This window comes from Sapajus apella, unplaced genomic scaffold (genome assembly GCF_009761245.1).
Source record: "Sapajus apella isolate SASKATOON/1434 unplaced genomic scaffold, GSC_monkey_1.0 scaffold43, whole genome shotgun sequence".
Lineage (NCBI taxonomy): Eukaryota > Metazoa > Chordata > Mammalia > Primates > Cebidae > Sapajus > Sapajus apella.
The window spans coordinates 9,205,176-9,231,985 of NW_022436983.1; the positions used below are offsets into that span (position 1 = coordinate 9,205,176).

The 26,810-nt window shown below is 43.0% G+C and overlaps 1 protein-coding gene and 1 pseudogene across 4 annotated transcripts in view; one reads left to right on the forward strand and one right to left on the reverse strand.

The window, feature by feature from the left end:
* Positions 1-23,767, forward strand: part of DNAJC16 (DnaJ heat shock protein family (Hsp40) member C16) — a 38,298-nt gene extending 14,531 nt beyond the window's left edge. For all 3 annotated transcript variants that reach the window (XM_032300486.1, XM_032300485.1, XM_032300487.1), the window contains 11 exons: positions 914-1,098; positions 3,913-4,017; positions 5,129-5,287; positions 12,595-12,725; positions 15,812-15,995; positions 17,985-18,167; positions 18,339-18,415; positions 19,946-20,026; positions 20,109-20,204; positions 21,110-21,283; positions 21,795-23,767. In XM_032300486.1, the coding sequence (XP_032156377.1) occupies positions 914-1,098; positions 3,913-4,017; positions 5,129-5,287; positions 12,595-12,725; positions 15,812-15,995; positions 17,985-18,167; positions 18,339-18,415; positions 19,946-20,026; positions 20,109-20,204; positions 21,110-21,283; positions 21,795-22,194 (1,775 nt within the window). In that variant the 3' untranslated portion in view covers positions 22,195-23,767. The remainder of the gene's footprint in view (positions 1-913; positions 1,099-3,912; positions 4,018-5,128; positions 5,288-12,594; positions 12,726-15,811; positions 15,996-17,984; positions 18,168-18,338; positions 18,416-19,945; positions 20,027-20,108; positions 20,205-21,109; positions 21,284-21,794) is intronic.
* LOC116566332 lies at positions 11,419-12,200 on the reverse strand (annotated as a pseudogene). Its single transcript, XR_004275834.1, has one exon. The product of XR_004275834.1 is annotated as a nascent polypeptide-associated complex subunit alpha pseudogene (transcript).
* Positions 23,768-26,810: the final 3,043 nt, after the last annotated feature.

Consider the following 26,810-nt stretch of genomic DNA (forward strand, 5'->3'; position numbering starts at 1 on the left):
AAGAGGGCATGGGGAACCAGGGCCAAACATGAAGGGTCTTGTTGGCCTCTGTGAGGATTGTGCCTTTTATTCCAACTGAAATGGGTCTTTGCAGGGTTTGGGCAGAGGAGTGGTGTGATCCATTTTTATGTTTTAGAAGGAACAGCCTGGCTGCTATGTTAAGAACAGACTGTCAGGAGACATGGAGAAATAGGGGGAGAGCATTTAGGATCTTATTACAGCAACACAGGCAGGAGAGATAATGATGACTCAGAGCAGGGCATATAATGAAAGTGATGAAAAACAGTTGAATTCTGGACACATTCTGAAGAGAAAACCAACAAGACTTGCTGACAGATTGGATGTGGGGTGCAACTGATAAGAGAAGCCGAAGATGGTTTTTGGCCTGAGTAACTGGAAGGATGGAGCCGTCATCAACTGAAATGGCAAAGGTGTGGGTGGGACAGGTCTGTGGGAGGGGATCAGGGGTTAGTTTTTGGAAATGTTAAGCCAAAAAATCTAGTAGACATCCAAAAGAAAATGTGCATTTATCGGCCCTTAATATTGAATGTGTCTCCAGTGGTAGCAGTAACTAGCCCTCCAAATATATTGGTTGAATGAAAGAACAAGAAAAGCTATTCAAGTATTAAGTGAAATAAGTATCAGATGATCCCAGTTTATGTATATGTGTACCTACACATACACACATACACACACACGCATTTGTAACTTTTCTTACATATTGCCAGATTGCTCTGCAGAAAAACTGAGCCAATCTAGAATTCCAGCAGTGAAAGATTGCCAGATAGTCTATTAGGAAAGACATCCTCTATGAGGTCGGGATTTCAATTTCACACCAAAAAATTACTTAGCACTTTTTCCAGCTGCAATGGAGACATAAAAAGCCTTCACTTGTATCTCCCATTCTTTTCAGGTGTAGGAATTGGCGTGGTCCATGCTGGGTATGAGAGACGCCTGGCCCATCACCTGGGGGCACACAGCACGCCCTCTATCCTAGGAATCATTAATGGGAAAATCTCCTTCTTCCACAATGCAGTTGTCCGTGAGAATCTGCGACAATTTGTAGAAAGTCTTCTTCCAGGGAACTTGGTGGAAAAAGTAAGTATCTGTCAAGGAAAACATGGCTAAGAAGTGGTTTAAGAGGCGCATAGGACTGCTAATTGCCCAGAACATTATCTGTAGTCCTCTCAAACCTGAATTTCATTATGAGGAAGGCAAGACATATTTTTTTTTTTTTTTTTTTGGTTTTTAGGGCCGGGTTTTCGCTCTTTTTACCCAGGCTGGAGTGCAATGGCCCGATCTCGGCTCACCGCAACCTCCGCCTCCTGGGTTCAGGCAATTCTCCTGCCTCAGCCTCCTGAGTAGCTGGGACTACAGGCACGCGCCACCATGCCCAGCTAATTTTTTGTAGTTTTAGTAGAGACGGAGTTTCACCATGTTGACCAGGATGGTCTTGATCTCTTGACCTCGTGATCCACCCGCCTTGGCCTCCCAAAGTGCTGGGATTACAGGCTTGAGCCACCGCGCCCGGCCAGCAAGACATATTAATTAATTACTCAAACTAAATCATTTAAGTGAAGTCTGTAGGACACTAAAAATTGAAATAGATGAAGTACAGAGACTGAAAGAATTAACTCCTCTTAATAACCATCTTGCAGATCTTACACTGCCATGGGAATTTGAGCCTAAAATGACAGTGCCTATTTTCTAAACAAAAAAAAATTAGATCACATGGTAGAAAGTATCAGGGATTTCTTTTCTTTTCTTTTTTGAGGTGGAGTCTTGCTGTTGTTGCCCAGGCTGGAGTGCAGTGGCATGATCTTGGCTAACTGCAACCTCCATCTCCTGGGTTCAAGCGATTCTCCTGCCTCAGCCTCCCAGTAGCTGGAATTAGTGGCACCGGCCACCACGCCTGGCTAATTTTTGTATTTTTAGTAGAGACAGGATTTCGCCATGTTGGCCAGGATAGTCTTGAACTCCTGACCTCAGGTGATCCACCCACCTTGGCCTCCCAAAGTGCTGGGATCACAGGCATGAGCCACCACACCCAACCAAGAGTTAGGGATTTCTTTCCAGCTCATAAATTTGTTCATGTGAAGATATTTGTCTTTACTCAAATTTAATTATATTTGATTATATGTTCAATGGTCATATCTATGGGAAATGCTAGATTCCATGAAATCAAATATTATTTTTGAAACTTTAGAAACTTACAGTGACAATAATATGAATGAATTTCACAAAGAAAAGGTTGAAGAAGCCAAGGTTACATTAGTTTAAAATTTCCATATTTAGGCACCTAATATATTTTTTTCAATATCTTAAGTCAGGGATCAAAGTAATTAGGAAAGGACTCTCATTTTGCTTTAAATAATTCATTCTTTTAACAATACCAGGGAGAGTGAACATAAAAAATTTTCATCATATTTGTACATGTACTATCCCTAGACTGTCCTGCTGGGGTCATTATCTATAGAAGAAATATTTGTTGGAGTTAACTGTCAGAGAGTATTGTAGGCTCCTAAAATGATGACAATCGTCTGATGGATCCTCAAACATTTATATAAAATATCTATTCTGTGCCCAGCATCGATTAAGTAGCCATTTCAAGCAGCTCCCAAGCTCATGGGTGATTATTTCCAGTATGTTGGAGTCCATCCTAATGAGTTGGGAAAGGCTTCCTGGCAGAAGTAACCCTTAGACTGGGTTTGCCAGGTGAGGAGAGAGAAGGAGGAAGTGAGTTGCAGGCAGGCAGAAATCTGGAGACATGAAATAGCCTGCTTTGTAAGAAGTTTTCATTGGTGAGCAGCAGAGGCGGGGGTTAGAAAGGTTATCAGGAATCTCCCTGTGAGGGCTTCAGAGCACCTCCATGCCCCTTGAAGGAGCTTGAGCCTTGGCCTGCAGGTGATGAGCCCTTGTAGGGTTTTGAGCAGAGGAGTGAAATAATCAAATGTGGGTTTTCTGTAAATCATTCTAGGTGCAGTATGGAAAGAAACTTTTTTTAACGACTATGAAAAATTTCTAGCTAGAAAATTTATTCATGTTTTTAATTTGTTCTCTCAGTAGGAATATTTTAAGATGTCAGCAGGGGAAAGTAGCAATTCAGATAACAATAAGTGAAATTATATAATGTATAGAGGGGGTGGATCACCTTATTTTTATTTAAACCATTTCAAAAGAGCAAGCTGGCCTACAAGTGGTGGCTCATGCTGTAATCCTAGCATTTTGGGAGGCTGAGGTGTGAAGATCACTTGAGTCCAGAAGTTCAAGACCAGCCTGGGCAACATACTGAGACCTGATCTCTACAAAAAATACAAAAATTAGCCAGGCACGGTGCCATGTGCCTGTAGTCCCGGCTATTCAGGAGGCGAGGTGGGAGGATCACTTGACCTTGGAAGGTTTGAGAGGTTGAAGGTGCAATTAGCCGTGATCATGCCATTGTACTCTAGCCTGGGCAACAGAGCAAGACCCTGTCTCAGAAAAAAAGGGAAGAGGGTCAAGCTGGGAGACTGAGGCATGATAGACAGATAGATGATTGATTGATAGGTAGGTACGTAGGTAGGTAGGTAGGTAGGTAGGTAGGTATTAAAAGGGCCAGTGTCGCATTATCTTCTGCTGAATAGTAGATTAAGAAGCATACTCTATTTAAGCAAGAACCAACTCTGGAAGTTCAATTTTTATAATATGGTCAGTAATTGTTTCAGACAGGATTATGATTTTAGTCTGTAAGAATTAAAATATGAAATCAATATCTCCATTCTTTTAATAGTTTTAGCCAAGTGAAGACAAAAAGATTAGTTGTCTGCATTTTTATTTTTTGTCATCTTTTATACTTACTTGATTTATTTTCTCCTCACTGGAGTATGATACAATTGTTAAATATTGACACTAACATTCTGTTTTCAATTTAAGGTTACAAATAAAAATTATGTCAGATTCCTCTCTGGCTGGCAACAAGAGAATAAGCCTCATGTCCTTCTGTTTGACCAAATGCCCGTTGTGCCACTGTTATACAAGGTACTCTCTATGCTGGGGTAATGGTTTCGTTTCGTTTCTTTTTTTCTTTTCTCTTCTTTTCCTTTCCTTTCTTTTTTCTTTTTTTTTTTTAGCAAAAAGTATAGTCTCTGAATTGGAACTTATAGCCTATTTGTCTTTATTGTAAGAAACAGTTTATTCCATGAGAAATGTTTGAAGACCAGAAATTTTACTTAACCATCATACATTGAGTACCTACTGATGCCAGTTACTGTGCTAGTGCTTTCTATGCACACATCATTTAATCCTCAGAAGAACCCAGTGATAGAGATACTATCCCTGCTTCTTTTTTTTTTTTTTTTTTTTTGAGAACGAGTCTCACTTTGTCGCCCATGCTGGAGGGCAGTGTCGTGATCTAGGCTCACTGAAACCTTCACCTCCCCTGTTCAAGTGATTCTTTCACCTCTACCTTGTGAGTAGCTGGGACTACAGGCACACGCCACCCCACCCAGCTAATTTTTGTATTTTAGTGGAGATGGGCTTTCACCATGTTGACCAGGCTGATCTCGAACTCCTGACCTCAAGTGATCTGCCTGCCTTGGCCTCCCAAAGTGCTGGGATTAAAGGCATGAGCCACCACGCCTGGCCACTATCCCTGTTTCATAGACCAAGATCATGAGGGTTAGAGTGGTCATGTAATCTACCCAAGTTCTCACTATAGCATGGTGAATGCAATTCCCGTTGACTTCAGACCTGCCCTCTGAATGATGCCCCCATTACACTCCCAGCCTACCTATACTCCCCACTACCTCTCATGTCACTGTGACATGAGATGGGAGAGGAAGGTATCGTAATCAGTGGCATGGTCACTGCCAATCTTACCTAATTACGGTACAGGTAATCCCCAAACCCGTGCCTCCTGACCAGTACAGATTTCAAGAAGAAAGGGTTGTTTGTATTTACCTGTTGGTACAGTTTTTGCACATGGAACACCATAGAATTCCTGGAAGTATGCAAGGATATGGAAGACCTAGTAGAGCTGTATAAGTTGGCATGCATCTCTCTGCTCAGTGATGTGAAAAAGCCCTACTTGATTTGTAATTTACATCTTTGCTGTAGTTTTATTTTCTTTCTCTCTATTATGCCCTAACAGTTGACCGCTTTTGCATACAAAGATTATTTATCATTTGGATATGTACACGTGGGTTTCAGAGGGACGGAAGAGATGACGAGGCAGTACAACATCAACGTCTACGCCCCCACTCTCTTGATCTTTAAAGAGCATATAAACAAGCCTGCCGATGTTATCCAGGTATGTGAGGGTCACCTTGTTTTAAGATTTTCTTTGCATTTTATCCCAAAATTTTGTGTAAATAAACAGCAAAATTGAACAAAGTGGGTGAAAGAAAGGATCAGTTAGTTTTCAATCTCTTCTTCAGATGCACAAAATTTTTAAATTAATTTTTTTTCTCTAACTTGGTACTATTTGCTTTAAACATTTTTAATTGTAAAAATTTAAAATTTTGACACCTTTAAAGGGCTTCTGTTGGAAAACCAACAATCTTTTTCCAAAATGATTTTAAAAGTTAAATGCAAAACAATAATAAAAAGGAGTAAGAAGAAACCACAAACTAACAGAGAATGTACAGACGAATACTTATCTGATCTTAAGGTGGGAAAGGGTTAAAAAGCACTGGGAAAAAAATGTTGGAAAATCTTAGTAATTTGACTCTAAGTTGTATATTTTTATGTAAATACTTTAAAATGTAAAGTTTAAAAACTGGGGAAATACAACAAATATTAAAATATTGATATTTTTAATTTCTAAAGAGCTTTTAATCAAGAAAATCAACACAAAATTCTGAGAAGAGATTCAAATGACTAATAAACTTTTTTTTTTTTTTTTTTTGAGTCGGAGTTTCGCTCTTGTTACCCAGGCTGGAGTGCAGTGGAGCAATCTCGGCTCACCGCAACCTCCGCCTCCCGGGTTCAGGCAATTCTCCTGCCTCAGCCTCCTGAGTAGCTGGGATTACAGGCATGCGCCACCATGCCCAGCTAATTTTTTGTATTTTTAGTAGAGACGGGGTTTCACCATTTTGACCAGGATGGTCTCGATCTCCTGACCTCGTGATCCACCCGCCTCAGCCTCCCAAAGTGCTGGGATTACAGGCGTGAGCCACTGCGCCTGGCCCTAATAAACGTTTTTTAAAATTAAATCTCAAGCTGGGCTCGGTGGCTCACGCCTATAATCCCAGCACTTTGGGAGGCCGAGGCGGACAGATCACCCAATGTAAATATCCAACATCCTGGCCAACTCGGTGAAACCCCGTCTCCACTAAAAATACAAAAAAAATTAGCTAGGTGTGGTGCTACTCAAGAGGCTGAGGCAGGAGAATCACTTGAACCCAGGAAGCAGAGGTTGCAGTGAGCCGGATCAACAGAGCAAGACTCCGCCTCAAAAAAAAAAAAAAATTAAATCTCATGAGTAATCAGAGAACCTTAACCTTTTTCACCCATCAAATTGTCAAAGATTTTCTAAGTTAAAATAGTACTCTTGAGGGTGTAGAGAAATAAATAGTCTCTTCCTGGAGGAAGTAGGTTTTTAGAAAAGGAATTTGGTAATATTGTATTAATCACTTAAATTCATGAAATTGTGTGCCAAACACTCTTCTGGGCGTAGGGTTATAGTATTGAGTAAGAACAACAGAATTCCCTGTCCTGTGTCCTACTGGGATAGACAGACCAACAGTATAACATAGTCTGTTATCATTTATTATATAGTGATAAGTGATAAGGAGAAAGATCAAGCAGGAAAGAGGGAGGTGGAGTATTAGGAGAGAAGGGTTGCAGTTATGCAGTAGAATGGCCTAGAAGGCCCTCACCCAGAGCTTAAACAAAGGCCTAAGGGAGGTGAGACTGTCTTTTCAGGAATCTATACTTTTTTCTTTCCTTTTTTTTTTTTTTTTTAAGAGTTTCACTCTGGTTGCCCAAGCTGGAGTACAATGGTGCAGTCTCAGCTCACCGCAGACTCTGCCTCCCGGGTTCAGATGATTCTCCTGCCTCAGCCTCCCCAGTAGCTGGAATTACAGGCATGCACCACCACACCTAGCTAAATTTTGTACTTTTTAGTAGAGACAGGGTTTCTCTGTGTTGGTCAGGCTGGTCTCGAACTCCTGACCTCAGGTGATCCACCTGCCTCGGCCTCCCAAAGTGCTGAGCCACCCTGCCCAACCTCAGGAATCTATGCTAAAGGAATAGGAACTCAAAGACTTCCATCTAAAGATGTTAAGTAATTTTCATAATATATGAAAATTCCAGGGGGGGAATGTAAATATCCAACAGTAGGATAACTAGGATAATTATTAGTACATCTGATGAAGGGAATATTATAGAGCCATTTAAAATGACAATTTCAAGAAAACTTCATGGGCCAACCACAGAGGCTCACGCCTGTAATCCCAGCACTTTGGGAGGCCAAGACGGGTGGATCACCTGAGGTCAGGAGTTCGAGACCAGCCTGGCCAACATGGTGAAACCCTGTCTCTACTAAAAATGCAAAAATTAGCCATGCATGGTGGCAGGCACCTGTAATCCCAGCTCCTCAGGGGCTGAGGCAGGAAAATGGCTTGAACCCAGGAGATAGAGGTTGCAGTGAGCCAGGATCGCTCCATTGCACTCCAGCCTGGGGGACAAGGGCAAGAATTCACCTCAAAAAAAAAATGAATCCTTCATGATAGGGATAATTTTCATTGCATAATGTTAAAAAGCAAGCAGGACGCAAAATTGTTTATACAATTTAAACACTGATCTCAATTGTATAACATGAATGCCTGTGTATGCACGGAAGAACTGGAAATATTGGTACCAATGTTCTCAAAAGAAGTGAAAAAAGAAAAAATATATTGGAAAGCATTAGTAGTGATCATCTCTTGATGGTAAAATTATATATCATTTTAATTTTTGTGTTTTCCAAAATCCCTATAATAAACATATTTTATCTACGAGGACATTTTGACTGTCCTCCTAAGGGAGGCTAGAAAGAAGTTCTATAAAATTCTTTATTTCATTCATTCAGTAAACATTTCCTTGCTAGCCTGCTCTGTAGCAAACACAGAGCGAGCTCTGACATCCAGAGTTAGTCTTTGCACTCAAGCATCTCAGTCAGGGGAGGAAAGAGACCTAACCATCCACTCTAACGGTAGCTCAGTGTTCTATGAACATAGCAGAAGAGTACCTGAAACCATGGAAACCAGATGGGAAAGTGGATCATAAAGAAAGAAGAGCAGGTTTAGGAAGATGATAACTTTGCCTGTGGACATATTGAATCAGAGCTGCCTGTAGGAAATAGAAGGGGAGAAGCCCTTTTTACAGTTGGGTATAGGAGTCGAGATCTTAAGAAAGGCATGTAGGCTGGGGATAGAAACTGGTGAATCATCAGTAAATGGTTAGTGGTTGAAGTCCTGAATAGGGTAAGATCTTCCCGGCATGATACTATAGTCCCCCTGATTCACCCCCACTTATCCCCTTATTCGCCTTTTGAGGTTTCAGTTACCCACAGTCAACCAAGTCCAAAACACAGGCAAGTGCAGTACAATAAGGTGTTTTGAGTGAGGACTGTGTTCACATAACATTATTACAGTGTATTGCTAGAATTGTTCTGTTCTAATATTAGTTACTCTTGGTAATCTCTTGCTGTGTCTAATTGATAAACTTTATCATAGGCATGTGTATATAGGAAAAAAACATAGTATCTATAGAGTTCAGTACTATGTTGATTCAAGCACCCACTGGGGGTCTTGGAATGTATCCTCTTCAGTTAAGGAACAACTGCTGTATATAAAGTAAGGCCAGAAGAAGGCCAAGGACAAAACTCAGAACAGCCACCAGCACAAGAGAGTGGCTGATGATGAGAAGGTGCTGAGAGACAGGAAGCAAACAAATGTTAGTGGCCGAATAGAAAAGAGAAGATAATCTCAATCCAGGGTCGATGGATGAGGATTTCCTAAATTGGGTTTTAGTAACAGCTTATACTTTTGAGAATTATATTCATTTATCCCCTGGGGAAAATTGTAAATCAAATGCATTTACAAAATTACTGGTAGAATGGCTGCGTTACCAACCTGCTGTTTGTGGATATCAAGTGTACACTTAACAAACTCAATTTTCCCAGCAGCAGGTGGCTTAATGACCGCTAGTAGCACCAGTGGTTTCCTATTGCTCTAGGTAACTTGTTTTCATTCCTATGTGGTATTTATGGCCATTATAATTTATTGATTCATTCTTCTGTTGACGGACATTGGGGGCTTTGAGGAACAGTGTTGCAATGAATATCATTACCTAAGCACAGAGTTCTCTAGGACAGCCGTTTTTAGAATGTGGTTCATAGACCCCTGGAGGTTCCCAAAGATCCTTCAAGAGGAAGTCTGTGGGATCATAATAACAAGACACGATTTGTCTTTTTCACTGTGTGGACATTTGTACTGATGGTGCCAAAGCAATAGTGGGTGAAGCTACTGGCACTAGTGCATGAATCCAGGCAGGGCACCAGGCCTCCTGACATCACTGTGTGCTTCACTCCCCAAGCACTTGCAGCAAAGACAGACAGACAACACTAGATTCGCTTTATATCTTTGGTTTGGTTTTGTTTTTTTTTTTGAGACAGAGACTTGCTCTGTCACCCAAGCTGGAGTACAGTGGCACAATCTCAGCTCACTGCAACCTCTGCCTCCCAGGTTTAAGCGATTCTCCTGCCTCAGCCTCCCCACTTGATGGGGATTACAGGTGCCTGCCACCACACCTGGCTAATTTTTGTATTTTTAGTAGAGATAGGGTTTCACCATGTTGGCCAGGCTGTTCTTGAATTCCTGACCTCAGGTGATCCACCCACCTCAGTATCCCAAAGTGCTGGGATTATAGGCATGAGCCACTGTGTTTGGCCTCACTTTATATCCTTGATGAAACAGTAAGAAGTATTACATTTATTAATTAGATTATGTTTTTGAGATTCATACATGTCATTATGTGGAACTTAATATTCATTCTCGTTGTTGAAAACTGCATGACCAGGCAGTGTCTCATGCCTGTAATCTCAGCACTCTGGGTGGTCGAGGCAGGCAGATCGCTTGAGCCCAGGGAGTCGAGACTAGCCTGGGCAACATGACAAAACCTTGTCTCTACCAAAAATACAAAAGGGTGTGATGGTACACACCTGAAGTCCCAGCTACTTGGGCTGAGGCAGGAGGATTGCCTGAGCCCGGAAGGTCGAGGCTACAGTGAGCCATGTTCTTGTCACTGCACTACAACCTGGACAACAGAGAAAGACCCTGTCTCAAAAAAAAAAAAAAAAGAAAGAAAGAAAATTGCATGATAGGAATAGACTGCAGTGTGTTCGTCCATTCTATTGTTGACAGTTTTTCTAGTTTTTGGTTATTTGAATAATGATGCCATGAATATGTTCTTGTATTTTGTGTCTTTTTGACAAACGTAAGTTCTTTTAATATAGTCATTTATATCCATACTTTCCTTTGTGATTGGTTCTTGTTTCTATTTAAGACAAACTTCCCCGGCCAGGCGCGGTGGCTCACGCCTGTAATCCCAGCACTTTGGGAGGCGGAGGCGGGCGGATCACGAGGTCAAGATATCGAGACCATCCTGGCCAACATGGTGAAACCCCGTCTCTACTAAAAATACAAAAAAAATTAGCTGGGCGTGGTGGCTTACGCCTGTAATCCCAGCTGCTCAGGATGCTGAGGCAGGAGATTTGCTTGAACCCAGGAGATGGAGGTTGCAGTGAGCCGAGGCTGCGCCACTGCACTCCAGCCTGGCGCCTGGTGACAGAGTAAGACTCTGTCTCAAAAAAAAAAAAAAAAAGGACATACTTCCCCTACATCAAAATCATGAAGATATTCTTCTCATAGAGCTTCTGAAAGCTATATAGCTTTGCCTTTTATATTTAAGTATTTAAATGATATCTGATAGAACAAACCTCCTCACTTTGTTTTTTAGATTTGGGGAAATGGTTTTTTCTTCAAAAGCATCTTAGCTATTGGTCTTTTGTACTTTTTGGATACATTTTATATTCTGTCAACTTCCATCAAAACAAACCCAAAAAACCTACTGGTGTCTTACTTGGCTTATACTGATTCTTAAGTCAGTTTGGGGAGAATAGAGATAGTATAAAAGGCAAAGCTATACAGCTTTTAGAAGCTCTGAGAAAAATATCTTCATGATCTTGATCTAGGGGAAGTATGTCTTAAAGTGATTATGTCCTTACAAAATTGAGCCTTCCAACCTTTCAACATGATAGATCTCTTATTTGTTTAGGTCTTCTGTAATATGTTTTCATACATTTTATAATTTTCTCTGGAAAGATCATTTTTTTTCCAACTTATTTCTAGGTACCTCCTATTTTTTTCAATAGTTCATACTGCAGAAAAAAAAAAGTTTTTTTTTTTAGTTCATCCAACAAGAAGCTATAACTTTATTTAGGATAGAAACAGTACACATTTCAAACCAAGCTGCAGTTACTCCTTTGAGACACCAAAAAAAGTTGCTTTCAGATGGTTACATTGTTAATTCCATAATAGTATTTACAATATCAATACTGTTGTTCTTCAGGGCCCGGACTGCCTTTGCTCTCACACATTTGCTTGTGATGTGACCAGTTCTATGTCTTTAACGTCTACACCTGCTTCATCGACCTATTCCTCTTCAGCCTCCTCTTGTACAGTTGGAGTCTGTGTGTTTTCTTGAATGTTTGAGACAGCTTCACCTTGAACTTTGAATTTCTCAGCAGCTGCTAGTTGTGCTTGCTGAGATAAATCTTCGATCTTGGTTTCCCCAAACACTATGTAGGTATCCGAAGCAGGGCTCTTGTAGACATCTGGTTTTGTGATGACAAAGAGGATATTCTTAGATTTCCAGATAGTGACTCTAGTACCTCCTGTAACCTGTCGAAGACCCAGTTTGGACATAGCCTTCCGTGCCTTCTTTGCACCTCGACTCTGTTTTGCTTTACTGACGAGTTCTTCATCTATCTCAGCTGCTGCCACCAGCTGGGCTTGTTGCTTGGTTGCCTGGGTAGAGTCCTGTTCTTCAAGGTCTGGTACTGATTCATTGCTGTCAGATTCTGTTCCAGATCCTGTCTCAGCCTGGGGCTGCGGCAACTCTTGCTCTGTAGCAGGGACGGTTTCTTTGGCTTCGCCGGGCATTTTGTGCAGGGAACATGGAATCCCAGAAAAAAAATTTTAAAAAAGAATGTAAGACCAGGTGTGATGACTCATACCTGTAATCCCAGCACTTTGGGATGCCAAGGTGGGTGTTGGCCAGGCTGGTCTTGAACTCCTTACCTTGTGATTTGTCAGCATAAAACAGTATATAAAAATTTTTCAGTGGGAAGTGTACTTGATTTTCCCTTTGACCTGAAATAGCTACATCCTTGCTTTCAGCCCTGCATGGCTGAAATAGATGACATGTTTATTTGCTCAAACAGCTCTGTCTTGTTTGGTTATATTACTTTAGTCAAGGCCAGCCACATTTTTATTAAGCTGGTAAGTAAAGCCCATCTACTTGCATTGAGAACACTGCATAAAATCTAGCTGCTTCTTGGTTTTTCTCTAGGCCCGAGGTATGAAGAAGCAAATCATTGATGACTTTATCGCCCAAAACAAGTATCTGTTGGCAGCCAGGCTCACCAGCCAGAAGTTGTTCCATGAACTCTGCCCTGTGAAACGGTCTCACCGACAGAGAAAGTAAGGACTCAAGGCTTTGCCTCTGCTTGTCATTACAATAGAAGGATTATGTTGCATTTTACCATATGGTAACTGGACATCTGCCTTGTAACAGAGAGAACTTATTCTTCATTTCACAAATACTGATTAGTAACTATGATGGTAATGGGATGTACTAGTCCAGGGCACCTTAGCACCAAATTGTTGGATGTGCCAACCTGTCCTAGTGGTCAGAGAAGATTTCCGTAAGACATAACACCTCAGGCCGGGCGCGGTGGCTCAAGCCTGTAATCCCAGCACTTTGGGAGGCCGAGGCGGGTGGATCACAAGGTCAAGAGATCGAGACCATCCTGGTCAACATGGTGAAACCCCGTCTCTACTAAAAATACAAAAAATTAGCTGGGCATTGTGGCGTGTGCCTGTAATCCCAGCTACTCAGGAGGCTGAGGCAGGAGAATTGCCTGAACCCAGGAGACGGAGGTTGCGGTGAGCCGAGATCGCGCCATTGCACTCCAGCCTGGGTAACAAGAGCGAAACTCCATCTCAAAAAAAAAAAAAAAAAGACATACCACCTCAGCTCAGACCTGAAGGATAAGCACAGTTTAGCCAGGAGTCCAGGAGTGACTGGGTCACTTTACAGAAGCATGGCATATGGAAGAGCTATTATCCCCACCAGAGCATTCCACTCAGGGTGAGTCTTCAAAGGTCTTGGGAAGGAGCAAGGATAATGATTAAACAGTACAGAAGTATAGAGTACTGAGAAAATGGATTAGTGGGAATCAGGAAGGCTAAGTTACATGCATTCAATAAAGCATGAAGAGTTACTATACCAAGTATCTTAAAAGTCTAGAAATTCAAGGAATATATTCATCATATCTTCTCAGGTGAATGAGTCAGTGGCTTTAAATTTAGGGCTGTTTTAATCTGTAAAAGGTATCTGGATATAGAAGGAAAATGTATCAATCATGTTATTTGAAAATATGAAACATAAATAATTTCCCTGTGTTTCTTGGCTCTGCAGATTCCTTTATAGTCTTAAGAGCGAAGAAAAAAAGGACTTAAATATAAAAAAAGAATATCCTTGACTGTAAGGATTGTTTACGCAGCCTTCAAAAAATATCCCAAATCCACATACTTCTCACTTTAAAAAAAAAAAATTTTTTTTTGAGACGGAGTTTCCCTGTTGTTGCCCAGGCTAGAGTGCAATGGCGCAATCTCGGCTAACTGCAACCTCTGCCTCCTGGGTTCAAGCGATTCTGCTGCCTCAGCCTCTTGAGTAGCTGGGATTACAGGCTTGCGCCACCATGCGCATCTAATTTTTAATAGAGACTGGGTTTCTCCATGTTGGTTAGGCTGGTCTTGAACTCCCGACCTCAGGTGATCCACCTGCCTTGGCCTCCCAAAGTGCTGGGATTACAGGCATGAGCCACCATGCCCAGCCTTAAATTTTTTTTTTAATCATTACCCTGGAACAAGCCACCATCATCTCCCAGTGAGACCCCCTGCAGCCTTCCAACTAGTCTCTCTGCTCCGTTCCACTCTTGTACCCTCCAGGCAGGTGTCCAGACATGAGCCAGTGATCTTTGAAAGTGCAAATCAGGGCCAGGCACAGTGGCTCACACCTGTAATCCCAGCACTTTGGGAGGCCAAGGTGGGTGGATTATGAAGTGAGGAGTTCGAGACCAGCCTGGCCAAGATGGTGAAACCCCGTCTCCCCATCTCTACTAAAAATACAAAAATTAGCCAGGCACAGTGGCACATACCGGTAATCCCAGCTACTCAGGAGGCTGAGACAGGAGAATCCTGCCTTGAACACGGGAGGTGGAGGTTTCAGTGAGCTGAGATTGTGCCATTGCGCTCCAGCCTGGGCAACAGAGTGAGACTCCGTCTCAAAAAAAAAAAAAATAAAGTGCAAATCAGATCCAGTCACTCTCTATCCTGGGGTCTTTGCACTTGGGAGTTCTCTCTGCCTGGGATGCTCTGACCCCATTTCCTCTCATGACAATGTCACCTTCTCAGTTGGCATTTCCCTGACCAACCTGTCTGATAGATAGTGACTTTCACCCTCTCTGGCCTCTCTCTGTTCTTCATCTTTTTTTAGAAAAATAGCATTTGTTAATATCTGTCATGATATATCTGTTTTTATTTGTTTTCTGTCTTCCCCACTGGAATATAAGCTCCATGAGGGCAAGAATATTGTCTGTCTTACCTGGCATATACTAAGTGCTCAGTAAATATTTCTGGGAGAATGAATAGCTAAACTTTCCATTGGAACTTTGCAAAAGAAGCCCTTCAGAATGATGCTCAGTGGACTCTGGCCTGAGAGAGATTTGACCAGCCCTCCCTGTAGTGAAAGAACTAGGACAAACAGTTTCTAAAAGGCCCTGCTGACTTAGGAGCAGTGGCTCACACCCCTAGAATCCCAGCACTTGTGGGGCCAAGGTGGGGTGGATCACTTGAGGCCAGGAGTTCAAGACCAGCCTGGCCAACATAGTGAAAATCCGTCTCTACTAAAAATACAAAAACCATCTGGGTGAGGTGGTACATGCCTGTAATCCCAGCTACTTGGGAGGCTGAAGCAGAGTCATTTTAACTCAGGAGGCAGAGTTAGAATGAGCTGAGATCGCACCACTGCACTCCAGCCTGGGCAACAGAGCAAGACTCCACCTCAAAAAATAGAAGGTCCTACTACATCAGAGATTCAGTGACCAATCCCTTAAAAGAAATTCCTTCCAGGCACAGTGGCTCATACCTGTAATCCCAACACTTTGGGAACCTGGGGTATGAGGATTGCTTGAGGGCAGGAGTTCAAGACCAGCCTGGGCAATAGAAACAAAATTGTATATAATTTCATATGTTATATATAAAATTTTAAAATTCCTAAATGTGGTAAGGAAGTTTGGTTTGGGAAAAACATCACAGATTGGGAAAAGAAACACTTTGTTAATGGCTTGGAAATCTTCCCTTAGTAGAGATGTCAGCTTTCATTGGGCACAGTGTATTCACTTCTGTATGATGAGCTCCTCTTCACCTTCACTTGCCATTATAAGTGCTGGCCCTGCCATCAGGGGTTGGTTATAAAGCTTTCTCTTTTTGTTGTTGTGCAGGTACTGTGTGGTTTTACTGACTGCCGAGACTACCAAGTTGAGCAAACCCTTTGAGGCTTTCCTGTCCTTTGCCCTGGCAAACACACAAGACACAGTGAGATTTGTGCATGTCTACAGCAATCGGCAGCAGGAGTTTGCCAACACCTTACTACCAGACAGTGAGGTGTTTCAAGGGAAATCAGCGGTGAGCCAGAGTCTCTCCTCATCCCAGGCTCTTCACATGCACGTGGCACTTGGCTCTGGTTCCTTCTACCTTGGGAGTGTTGAATACAGATTCTAGGAAATCTGGAACTCTGAAGGCTATTTTCAAACCTACTCTTTTTTTTCTTTTTTTTTTTTTTTTTTTTTTTTTTTTGAGACAGAACCTCGCTCTGTCGCCAGGCTGGCGTGCAGTGGTGCAATCTCGGCTCACTGCAACTTCCATTTTCCGGTTTCAAGCCATTCTCCTGCCGCAGCCTCCCAAGTAGCTGGGACTACAGGCACGCACCACCACGCCTGGCTAATTTTTTGTACTTTTAGTAGAGATGAGGTTCACCATGTTGGCCAGGATGGTCTCCATCTCTTGACCTCGTGATCCGCCCGCCTTGGCTTCCCAAAGTGCTGGGATTACAGGCGTCAGCCACTGCGCCCTGCCTTCTTTTTCTTTTCTTTTTTTTCTTCTGAGACAGGGTCTCACTCTGTCTCCCAAGCTGGGGGTATAGTGACATGATCTCAGCTCACTGTTGTCTCAACCTCCCAGGCCCAAGTGATCCTCATCACCTCAGCCTCCCAAATAGCTGGGACTACAGGCATACACCACCACATCTGACTAATTTTTTGTATTTTTTGTAGAGATAAGATTTCGCCATGTTGCCCAGGTTGGTCTCAAACTCCTGAGCTCAAGCAGTCCACCCGCCTCAGCCTCCCAAAGTGCTGGGATTACATGAGTCACCGCCCGCAGCCGAAAGCCTACTCTTAAAACAATTTCTGACCTGGTCCGTATACATTCTGTATGTCAGCCTCAGACCTCCACAAAAAGCATCTTTTCTACCAGTAAATGTTAAAGGTCACCAGTCCTTTTCACCAGTTTTTCACTATGGCAAGTCTGGTCTTGCAGCATCCTAGATCCTAGATTTTACAAATCTTTAGGCCACCAGTAGTGTGCTCTAGAAAATTCTGCCTCTGTCTGCCTCTTTCACTTTCTCCTGGTTGATCTCTCCTGCCTTTCCCCACCATTGTCATCACTCCCTACAGAAATAAGAAATTATCTTTTGACTTTTCCATCATTTTGGCAATCATTGGAAAATCTCTCTAAAAACAAAAGGTTTCCCTTAATAAGTCAAAGATTATGGAACAAAATCTATTGAGAAAAAAGGAGCTTTAACTTTTAACAGAAGCTTAGTAAAGTCACCATAAAAGTTGTTTCTTGGGCCGAGCATGGTAGCTCACACAACCCCAGCACTTTGGGCGGCCGAGGTGAGTGAATCACTTAAGGCTAGGAGTTCAAGACCAGCCTAATCAATATGGTGAAAACCCATCTCTACTAAAAATACAAAAATTAGCCAGTGTGATGGTGCATGCCTGTAGTCCCAGCTACTCAGGAGGCTGAGGCACGATAATTGCTTGAACCCAGGAGGCAGAAGTTTCAGTGAGTCAAGATGATACCACTGCACTGTAGCCTGGGTGACAGGGTGAGACTGTCTCAAAACAAAAAAGAGTTACTTCTTTTGTAAGAAAGATTTAGGTCTGTTGCAAATATTTTAGAATCATCAATATTTGTGTTTAATTTTATTGCTGACTTCACTGGGTCCTTTTTTTCATCCTCCATAAAAAAAACATGATTATAGGCGTGATGGCTCACGCCTACAATTCCAGCACTTTGGGAGGCCAAGGCGAGTGAATTACCTGAATTCAGGAGTTTGAGAGCAGCCTGGCCAACATGATGTAACCCCATCTCTACTAAAAATACAAAAATTAGCTGGGCATGATGGTGCACACCTGTAATCCCAGCAACTAGGGAGGCTGGGGAAGGAGACTTGCTTGAACCTGGGAGGCGGAGGTTCCAGTGAGCCGAGATCATGCCACTGCACTCCAGCCTGGAAGACAAGAGTGAAACTCCATCTCAAAAAACAAACAACTGTAACTTAATCATGCTTTTGAAACTTCTGATGGTTTTTCTCTCCTTTTCTTCCAGGTGTCTATCTTAGAAAGGCGCAACACAGCGGGAAGGGTGGTGTATAAAACCCTAGCAGACCCTTGGACTGGGAGTGAGAGTGATAAATTCATCCTCTTGGGTTATCTCGACCAGCTGCGTAAAGATCCAGCCCTTCTGTCCTCTGAAGCAGTGCTTCCCGACCTGACCGATGAACTTGCTCCTGTGAGCATCGAGGCTGGGAATGGTGGGACACCAGGAGGGTTCATGAGCGCACAATGCTGGTGACAGATTTCTGCTCTGAGCAGAGGTCCAGCATCAGCACTGTGTTGCAGGGTAGAGGGACTCTGCCTTTGGGGTTCAGTCCTGACCATCATCCATTTTCTGTCTATGTAGGTTTTTTTCCTTCGGTGGCTCTACTCTGCTTCTGACTACATCTCAGACTGCTGGGATAGCGTAGTTCACAACAACTGGTAGGGATATTGCTAGGTTGAATTTCTTTTTCTCTGTTAATACTGTGTCACTGTTTTTCTTTTGAAAAGAGTTCATCATTATTAAATTTCAATGTACACTTGATGGGGCAAGTAGAAGAATGTTTACAGTTTTGTTTTTTTTTTTTTTGAGACGGAGTTTTGCTCTTGTTGCCCAGACTAGAGTGCAATGGCGCTCTCTCGGCTCACTGCAACCTCCACCTCCCGGGTTCAAGCGATTCTCCTGCCTTAGCTTCCCAGGTAGCTGGGATTACAGGCTTGCACCACCGTGCCTGGCTAATTTTGTATTTTTAGTAGACATGGAGTTTCTCCACATTGGTCAGGCTGGTCTCGAACTCCCAACCTCAGGTGATCTGCCTGCCTCAGCCTCCCAAAGTGCTGGGATTATAGGCATGAGCCACCATGCCCAGCCACTTCCCTTTTTTTATATTGGCTGACTGATGCTTTCTCACTGGCCGGGAAAGGATCAACTATGGCTACCATTCTGGGCAGCAGAGCCTGGGACTGTCTCTTCATCAGGGAACCTGTGGTGCCTGGCACAGGGCCTGACACACATGGAGTCCAGTGTATAGATGTAAAAGGCATGAGTGAAATAACCCGCAGAGGGAGACCCACTGCCACCCACTGATAAGCTCATGAGCCCCTGAAGGCAGAACCACATCTCATTCATGTTTGTGATTCCTGGCACCCAACACAGCACCTGAAAAGTCTCAGGCCTTTGATGAATGTTGGTGGGTGCATAAAATTTCAGAACACCAGTCCTAGATGAAATCTTGCAAGATCAATTTTGTCTCCCTACTCCACCCTTCTGGGCTACATCTGAATTACTCTGGCCAGAAAGAAAATCAGTAAAGTTGAAATAATTCCACATTATCAGAGAATTCTTCCATATTTGTACCTTAAATCCTTTATTACTCCTTTTATTGTTTCCTTATGCAGAATTTATTAAACATAGCCTTTTTTTTTTTTTTTTTTCCTGAGATGGAGTTTTGCTCTTGTTGCCGAGGCTGGAGTGCATTGGTGTGATCTCAGCTCATTGCAACCTCTGTCTCCCGGGTTCAAATGATTCTCCTGCCTCAGCCTCCTGAGTAGCTGGTATTACAGGCTTGCGCCACCACACCCAGCTAATTTTGTAATTTTTTTTAAGTAGAAACAGGGTTTCTCCATGTTGGTCAGGCTGATCTCGAACTCCCACCCTCAGGTTATCTGCCTGCTTAGGCCTCCTAAAGTGCTGGGATTACAGACGTGAGCCACTGCGCCTGACCAAGCATAGACTATTATACTGAGCTATAAAATCAAACTTTTAGACTAAGCTATCTGTGAATTAGAGCACTGAGCAAACAATCTCTACCTTTTCCTCCACCGCCACCCCCCACCAGGAAAAGCTCTGTTTGCCTGAAATTAGTAAGAATTTATTGGTGTGAATAATTTCTGGTTTGGGATTTTTCTCTGTTTTTGAGCTAGAGAGAAGAAAGTTTAACTTGAGCTAACAGTTCGCCAATTTGGTTTTAGGCGGGAAATGATGCCTCTGCTGTCCCTGATCTTCTCTGCCCTCTTCATCCTCTTTGGCACAGTCATCGTTCAGGCTTTCAGGTAAATGTCCTGTGGTTTCTCACTGCACCTCCATGCTCGGTCTTGACACGTTTTTTGTAAAACTGCTTTTTTCTTACTTTAGTGATTCGAATGATGAGCGAGAGTCAAGCCCTCCAGATAAAGAGGAAGCCCAAGAGAAGACTGGGAAGACTGAGCCAAGCTTCACCAAAGAAAACAGGTTTCTCTAACAAAACACCAAACTTACCTCCCTGGCACCTACCCCCCAGATCATGTTGTCTAATAACACAGCATTGGAACATACAGTATAGAGAAGAACTCTCCTGCACTCCTTTCATGTAAAGTGTGGATACTAGGAAAAGTCACTGTGACTTGTGTTTACTAAGAGCCTCTAGGTGTTTAGATGCCTTAGATTTCATAATGAAGGCAGAAGGAAAGAAGCATGTCAGGCAAGTGGTAGGTGAGCCAGAAACAGGACGTGGTTTGTCCCTGTAACTGTTAATGAACATGACCAGCCTTGAGCGCACATGCACATCCAGCAGCGAGAGGCCAGGGTCTCTGAGACGAAGAACACAGACTGAGTGATAGTTTTCTTCATTCAGTCCTAGAGCAACTTCTGCACCTGAAAAGCAGCATCAAGCTGGGCACAGTGGCTCACACCTGTAATCCCAACACTACGAGGCCAAGGTGGGAGGATTGCTTGAGCCCAGGATTCGAGACTAGCTTAGGCAACATGGCAAGACCCTGTCTCTGCACAAAATTTATAAAATTAGCTGGATGTGGTGGCAGGCACCTGTGGTCCCAGCTACTTGGGAGGCTGAGGTAGGAGGATCACTTGAGCCCAGGAGGTCGAGGCTGTAGTGAGCCATGATCATGCTGCTGCACTCAAGCCTGGACAACAGAGTAAAACCATGTCTCAAAAAGAAAAAGCAAAGCAGCACAGAAAGGCTGTTTATAGGTCAGGGATTACCAAGTCAGGCCATCCCCATCCTACCAATGTGTTAGGCTCAAAGTGAATAACATACCTAGTCTGGCTAGAATGTAGCATTTTCTTTCACTTGTTCCTTTTCAAAATAATGGCTTTCCCCTATCCTGACAGCATCTTAACTCCTCAATATTTCTCCACAGCAAGGTTCCTAAAAAAGGCTTTGTGGAGGTAACTGAACTCACAGATGTAACATACACCAGTAACTTGGTACGCCTGAGGCCAGGCCACATGAATGTGGTCCTCATCCTGTCAAATTCTACCAAGACCAGCCTACTGCAGAAATTTGCTTTGGAGGTCTACACATTTACTGGGTAAGCATGTGTGTGTGTATGCATGTATGTATATATGTGTGTGAGAGGGGCAGGTGCACTGAAATTGCACACTTTTCTCTTTGGTCTTATCGGGCTTTATTTGTGTGGCAAGATGCTGGATGTGACCTTTCCAATCCAGACATCAGAGCCACTGAGACAGGGACCTCTTTTCCCACTTCACTTCGCGTTCTGTTGGTTCTGGACAGAAAAGCTTGAACTCAGTGTTATTCTCTGAGCCCTTTCAGCAAACTGACTGTTCTCTAGCCCTAGTGTGTTTTCCAGAAGACCAATGTAAGTTCCACCGAGCAAGGGATGGGGGAATGGGTGATTGAAGTTGTCGCAGCTGCTGGAGAGGCGCTGGCTCCCGCAGAAAGCCTTTGTTTCTCTGTGTTCAGGCCCCACCCGACACAAAGCATTTTCCTATGATTTTAAGTTTCACTGGGGTATTTATTTTCTCAGCAATTAAATGTGTCAGGAAATACCCTGAGTCCTCATTCTCCTCTTCCTACAGGAGCAGCTGCCTACACTTCTCCTTCCTGAGTCTAGATAAACACAGAGAATGGCTAGAATACTTATTAGAATTTGCTCAAGATGCAGCCCCGATCCCAAACCAATATGATAAGCATTTCATGGAACGTGACTACACTGGTTATGTACTAGCCCTGAATGGCCACAAGAAATACTTCTGCCTCTTCAAGCCCCAAAAAACAGTTGAAGAGGAGGAAGCCATGGGGTCATGCAGCGATCTTGACTCTTCCCTCCACCTGGGTGAATCTCGAGGGAAACCTGCCTGTGGCCTTGGATCCAGGCCCATCAAAGGAAAGTTGAGCAAGCTCTCCTTGTGGATGGAACGCCTGCTGGAGGGCTCCTTACAGAGGTTTTATATCCCATCGTGGCCTGAACTAGACTGAGAAGATTTTCAAAAGGGATTTGAACTCTTCAGACTTTTTAACATGCCCCTGTGAACAGGTATTTTTAGGACTCAAACTACCATAATGAACAGAGTATAGATTTTAGATTGCTCTTCTAGAACCATGGCTAGAAGAATCTTTCCTTTGTCCTATTCTAACCTAGGAATGAAAAACACCACAAGTTTGAATTCCCTAGATCAAAATCTTTTCCTCTGGGTTTTATTTTTCCTCACTGAATGCCACACCATTGAAAATAGACTGCTCATCCCCTCTTCTTTCTCATCCCGGTCCCATGCTCACCCCACCCTGTGTCCTGTGTCTTGGAGAAACACAGGGCTCCACCCTGCAAACGGCATCTGGCGGACCCTCCTGAGCCTGTCATGCAGGCCGGGCCATTGGCCCCTTCCCCAGCCCCGGCCCGGCTATGCTGCTGCCATGGCGCATGCTCTTAACCCTGAACAAACCACAGCAGCTTCTAGCCCCGCATCTGGAAAGAGACCCCTTTCCAAGCAATCTCACATTTACTGGTTGTTCTGGGAGTAATTGGCTAAAAGTATATTTTGGGGGGTATCCCCTCAACAACAGTTTGTTGGCCATGGTTTGAAAAGGAAAGGAGTGAGCGGGCATTCTGCATGTGAGTTCTCAAGAAAAGGAAAGGGAGGCTGGGCAGTGGCTGAAGCGATGCAGCTTTGAGACATGCTGTGAGCATCGCATCTGCCGCCCCAGCGCTGCTGGTGGCCAGGGGAGGGTCTGCACAGCAAGAAGTACTGTGATGACTTTGAGCCGTTGACATGTATGTTTTCAGATGCCTTTCTGCCTCTATCGATTTTAGGGTATGGATATTAGGAGCCATAACTTGTAATCTTGTTCTCTGAATGTAGAGATAAGCTGCTATAAAGCCAGTAGATGTTAAACTGAAGAGAAATTATTCCCACCTGCTATGAGTCAGGCTCAAGGAACCTCTTCACTCTAATAGTGTCTCTTTAGTAAAATACCAGACATGTCTTTGTATCAAGGAACTTCAGATTTCTCAACAATTGCATTTTGAACACTGTTACCCCAAAAGTGCTCTATCTTCAAGTCATCTTTTGTAGCAAGTGAGCCAAGACTTATTCTAGACTTCCATTTTGCAGAACGCTTACTTTCCACTTCTGGCCTATATTTTGATGTCTCATCTTCATTGTTTTCGCTCTTAACTTACAGCTGTTTCAGGAGTAACGGGGTCACACTGGCAGTCAGCACCTGAGCGTGCTGAGCTCCGGTGTAAAGTGGTCCCCAGGCTGGCTCATACCAGCCAGTTAGAGAGCATACTCTTTATTTTTCAGGGCAGAACCACCAATGGTTCTGAGTTTGAGTTCGGACAATTTCCAAGAGTGGTCCATTCAAATGTCAAAGCAAGTTGTCTCTGGCAGCTTTGTGAAGGGTGAAAATCAGTGATGGGACATTTACTAAGTTAGTATTTCTTTAAGCCACTTGGATCCTGAATAATTTAAATCTTGAGCTACATTGGCAAGTAATAAATTATTTAAGGCCAGGAATTCCTATAGTTTTCATGGAGTCTATAGCTTTATTAGAAAAGAAATCACTGCCAGGCTTCATTCTCCCATATGATCCTCTAAAAATGAACACTTCCTCTGAATGCTGTATCTCTCTTTTTTTTTTTTTTTTTTGAGATGGAGTCTTGCTCTGTTGCCAGGCTGGAGTGCAGTGGTGCAATCTCTGCTCGCTGCACCTCCACCTCCCAGGTTCAAGTCATTATCCTGCCTCAGCCTCCTGAGTAGCTGGGATTACAGGTGCCCACCATCACGCCCAGCTAATTTTTGTATTTTTAGTAGAGATGAGGTTTCACCATGTTGGCCAGGATGGTCTCGATCCCTTGACCTCATGATCTGCCCACCTCGGTCTCCCAAAGTGCTAGGATTACTGGTGTGAGCCTCCACATCTGGCCTGAATGCTGTATCTCATGGCACCTGGGCCAAATAGAAATGGTCAAGGAATTCATTTGGCTCCTTGATACATCAGTCCTCAGAATTACTTTCTGGGTCTTTTATGGCCAGGTTGCTTATATAAGTAGTGTTTTGGTTTGGTGGTAGGCTTTAATTTTTAATCTCTGGTACTAATGAAATTTCTGACTTTAATTTCTGAAAACCAAAAACTCTCCAAGTTTATTTATTTATTTTTTTAAATGGAGTTCTTGCTATGTTGCCCTGGCTGGTCTCAAACTCCTGACCTCAAGCAGTCCTTCCGCTTTGGCCTCCCAAATGACTGGGATTATCAACATGAGCCACCATGCCAGATTTATTCATTTTTTAGAATTTTTATGAAAATAAAAAGCACCTTCAGACAGCTGTACCTTCCATTTGCACTAGGAAAGGAAAGTAGTAATGGGATTGGCAATGTTTCTGGCAGATGTTTCATCCCAAAAATTCTTCTACAGATCCATTTGGAGCTGGTGCCCTATGAGGCCATTAGGGAGCTTTTATTGTCAATTGAACTTTACCCTTGACCATGCAAGGCTTTCCTCCTGAAAGCTTCCATGAATTTGTTTACTTTTGTGTCAAACGTATGAACCATTGTCATACTCAGCCTGTGCCACCATTGCTCTGTCTGATGTCTGAGGTATGTAATCATACAAGACCTGGTTTTGGTTCTAACACTCTGGTCTTTGAATATCAGCACTGATGTTTTTGGAGATGGGTTCTTCTGGTTGATACAGGCTATGCATCACGTTTAGCAGATGGGGTGAAACAGGCCTAAGACAGGTCTTTGCAGAATACATGCCAATTTCAAAAAAGAAAACAAATTATTGCTCAGGTGTTTGTTGCACAATTTTTGTCTAACACTGAGGTTATCAGCTCCAACTAAAGAACATTTCAGTGGGGGAAGCTGCCCTAACTTCCATTAGGGGCTGTGGTCTCACTGCCATCCATCACTTATTAGCCGTGAGAATTTGGTTGTAGTTTTCAGGTAGATTGGTTTTTTCCTCGTTTGCAGCCTATTGATACTTGTTCCCTTTTATTTATTAATGCCCCAATCAATTTGCAGCTGCCATCATTACATAAATGTTTTTCTGTTACAAAAGAAGTATAATCTGACTTTTTTTTAGTGATTTCCTTTGTTTGGGAATAGAGATTGGAAGCACATACTCAGACCTTTTTTGATTAAGTAGAATCCTTTTTTTTTTTTTTTTTTTTTTGAGATTCAGTCTCACTCTGTTGCCCAGGCTGTGGTGCAGTGGCGTGATCTCAGCTCACTGCAACCTCTGCCTCCCGGGTTCAAGCGATTCTCCTGCCTCAGCCTTCTGAGTAGCTGGGATTACAGGCCCATGCCACCACGCCCAGCTAATTTTTGTATTTTTAGCAGAGATAGGGTTTTACCATGTTGGTCAAGCTGGTCTCAAACTCCTGACCTCATGATCCACCTGCTTCAGCCTCCCAAAGTGCTGGGACTACAGGCGTGAGCCACCATGCCTGGTCTTAAATAGAATTATTTAAAAGCTGATGCCAAACATCTTTACAGATGAACTGTAGTTCCCATCCACATGTCTGACATTGTCCCTTAAAAACAAACGCAGTGTGGCAGCTGCTGAATCTGTTCAGTCTGTCAAGGAGGATGATTATACTTGGGAGAGATCTGAAAAGAAGGTGAATATTTTGCACTTTTGATACTTTTAGGTACAAATAACTTATTGGCAAATTGTTTCTTTTTTATGTTTTGGGTGTTTTTTTTGTTTTTTGACTTTTTTTGTATTGTGAACAGGCACTGAAGCTGATATTATTTTAAGATTACAGAATGGAAAAAGAAATAAACTATTTTAATGTGTGATAATTATGGGGCAGCCCTTGCATTGCAAGATGATGATTTGATCATGGACACATTATCAACGACATTGAATTTGCGTGTACTCAACACATGCTTAAGATCAGCACAGCTCAACTGCAGATTTCAGGAATTGCTGTCACAGAGGGTACAGCAACTTGAAGAGTAGATACTACAAAATTGAGTCTTACAGGAAGTGAGTTAGAATAAGTAACATTAAGAGCCCCGCTGTTTTTTTGTTTTGTTTTGGGGGAGGAGGGCATTTATTTATTTATTTTTATTTCTTTAGTGTAGACAGTGTTGCACCATGTTGGCCAAGCTGGTCTCAAACTCCTAGCTTCAGATGATCTACCCACCTAGGCCTCCCAAAGTGTTGGGATTACAGGTGTGAGCCTCTGCGTCTGGCCTGCTTTTTTTTTTTAGAGATGGAGTCTCACTGTGTCACCCAGGCTGGAGTACAGTGGTGCAATCTCTGCTCACTGCAACCTCCACCTCCCGGGTTCAAGCAATTCTCCTGCCTCAGCTTCCTGAGTAGCTGGAATTACAGGCTCACGCCACCATGCCCGGCTAATTTTTGTATTTTTAGTAGAGAGAGTTCACCATGTTGGCCAGGCTGGTCTTGAACTCCTGGCTTCAGGTGATCCACCTGCCTTGGTCTCCCAAAGTGCTGGGATTACAAGCGTGAGCCACCATGTCCAGCCTTGTTTTCCAGTTTAGAAGGCATTTTGTGTACCCTTCTAGGCTTCTGAGCAAGAAGTTTATTAGGCTCTCTGTATTCTTTTTTTTTTTTTTTTTTT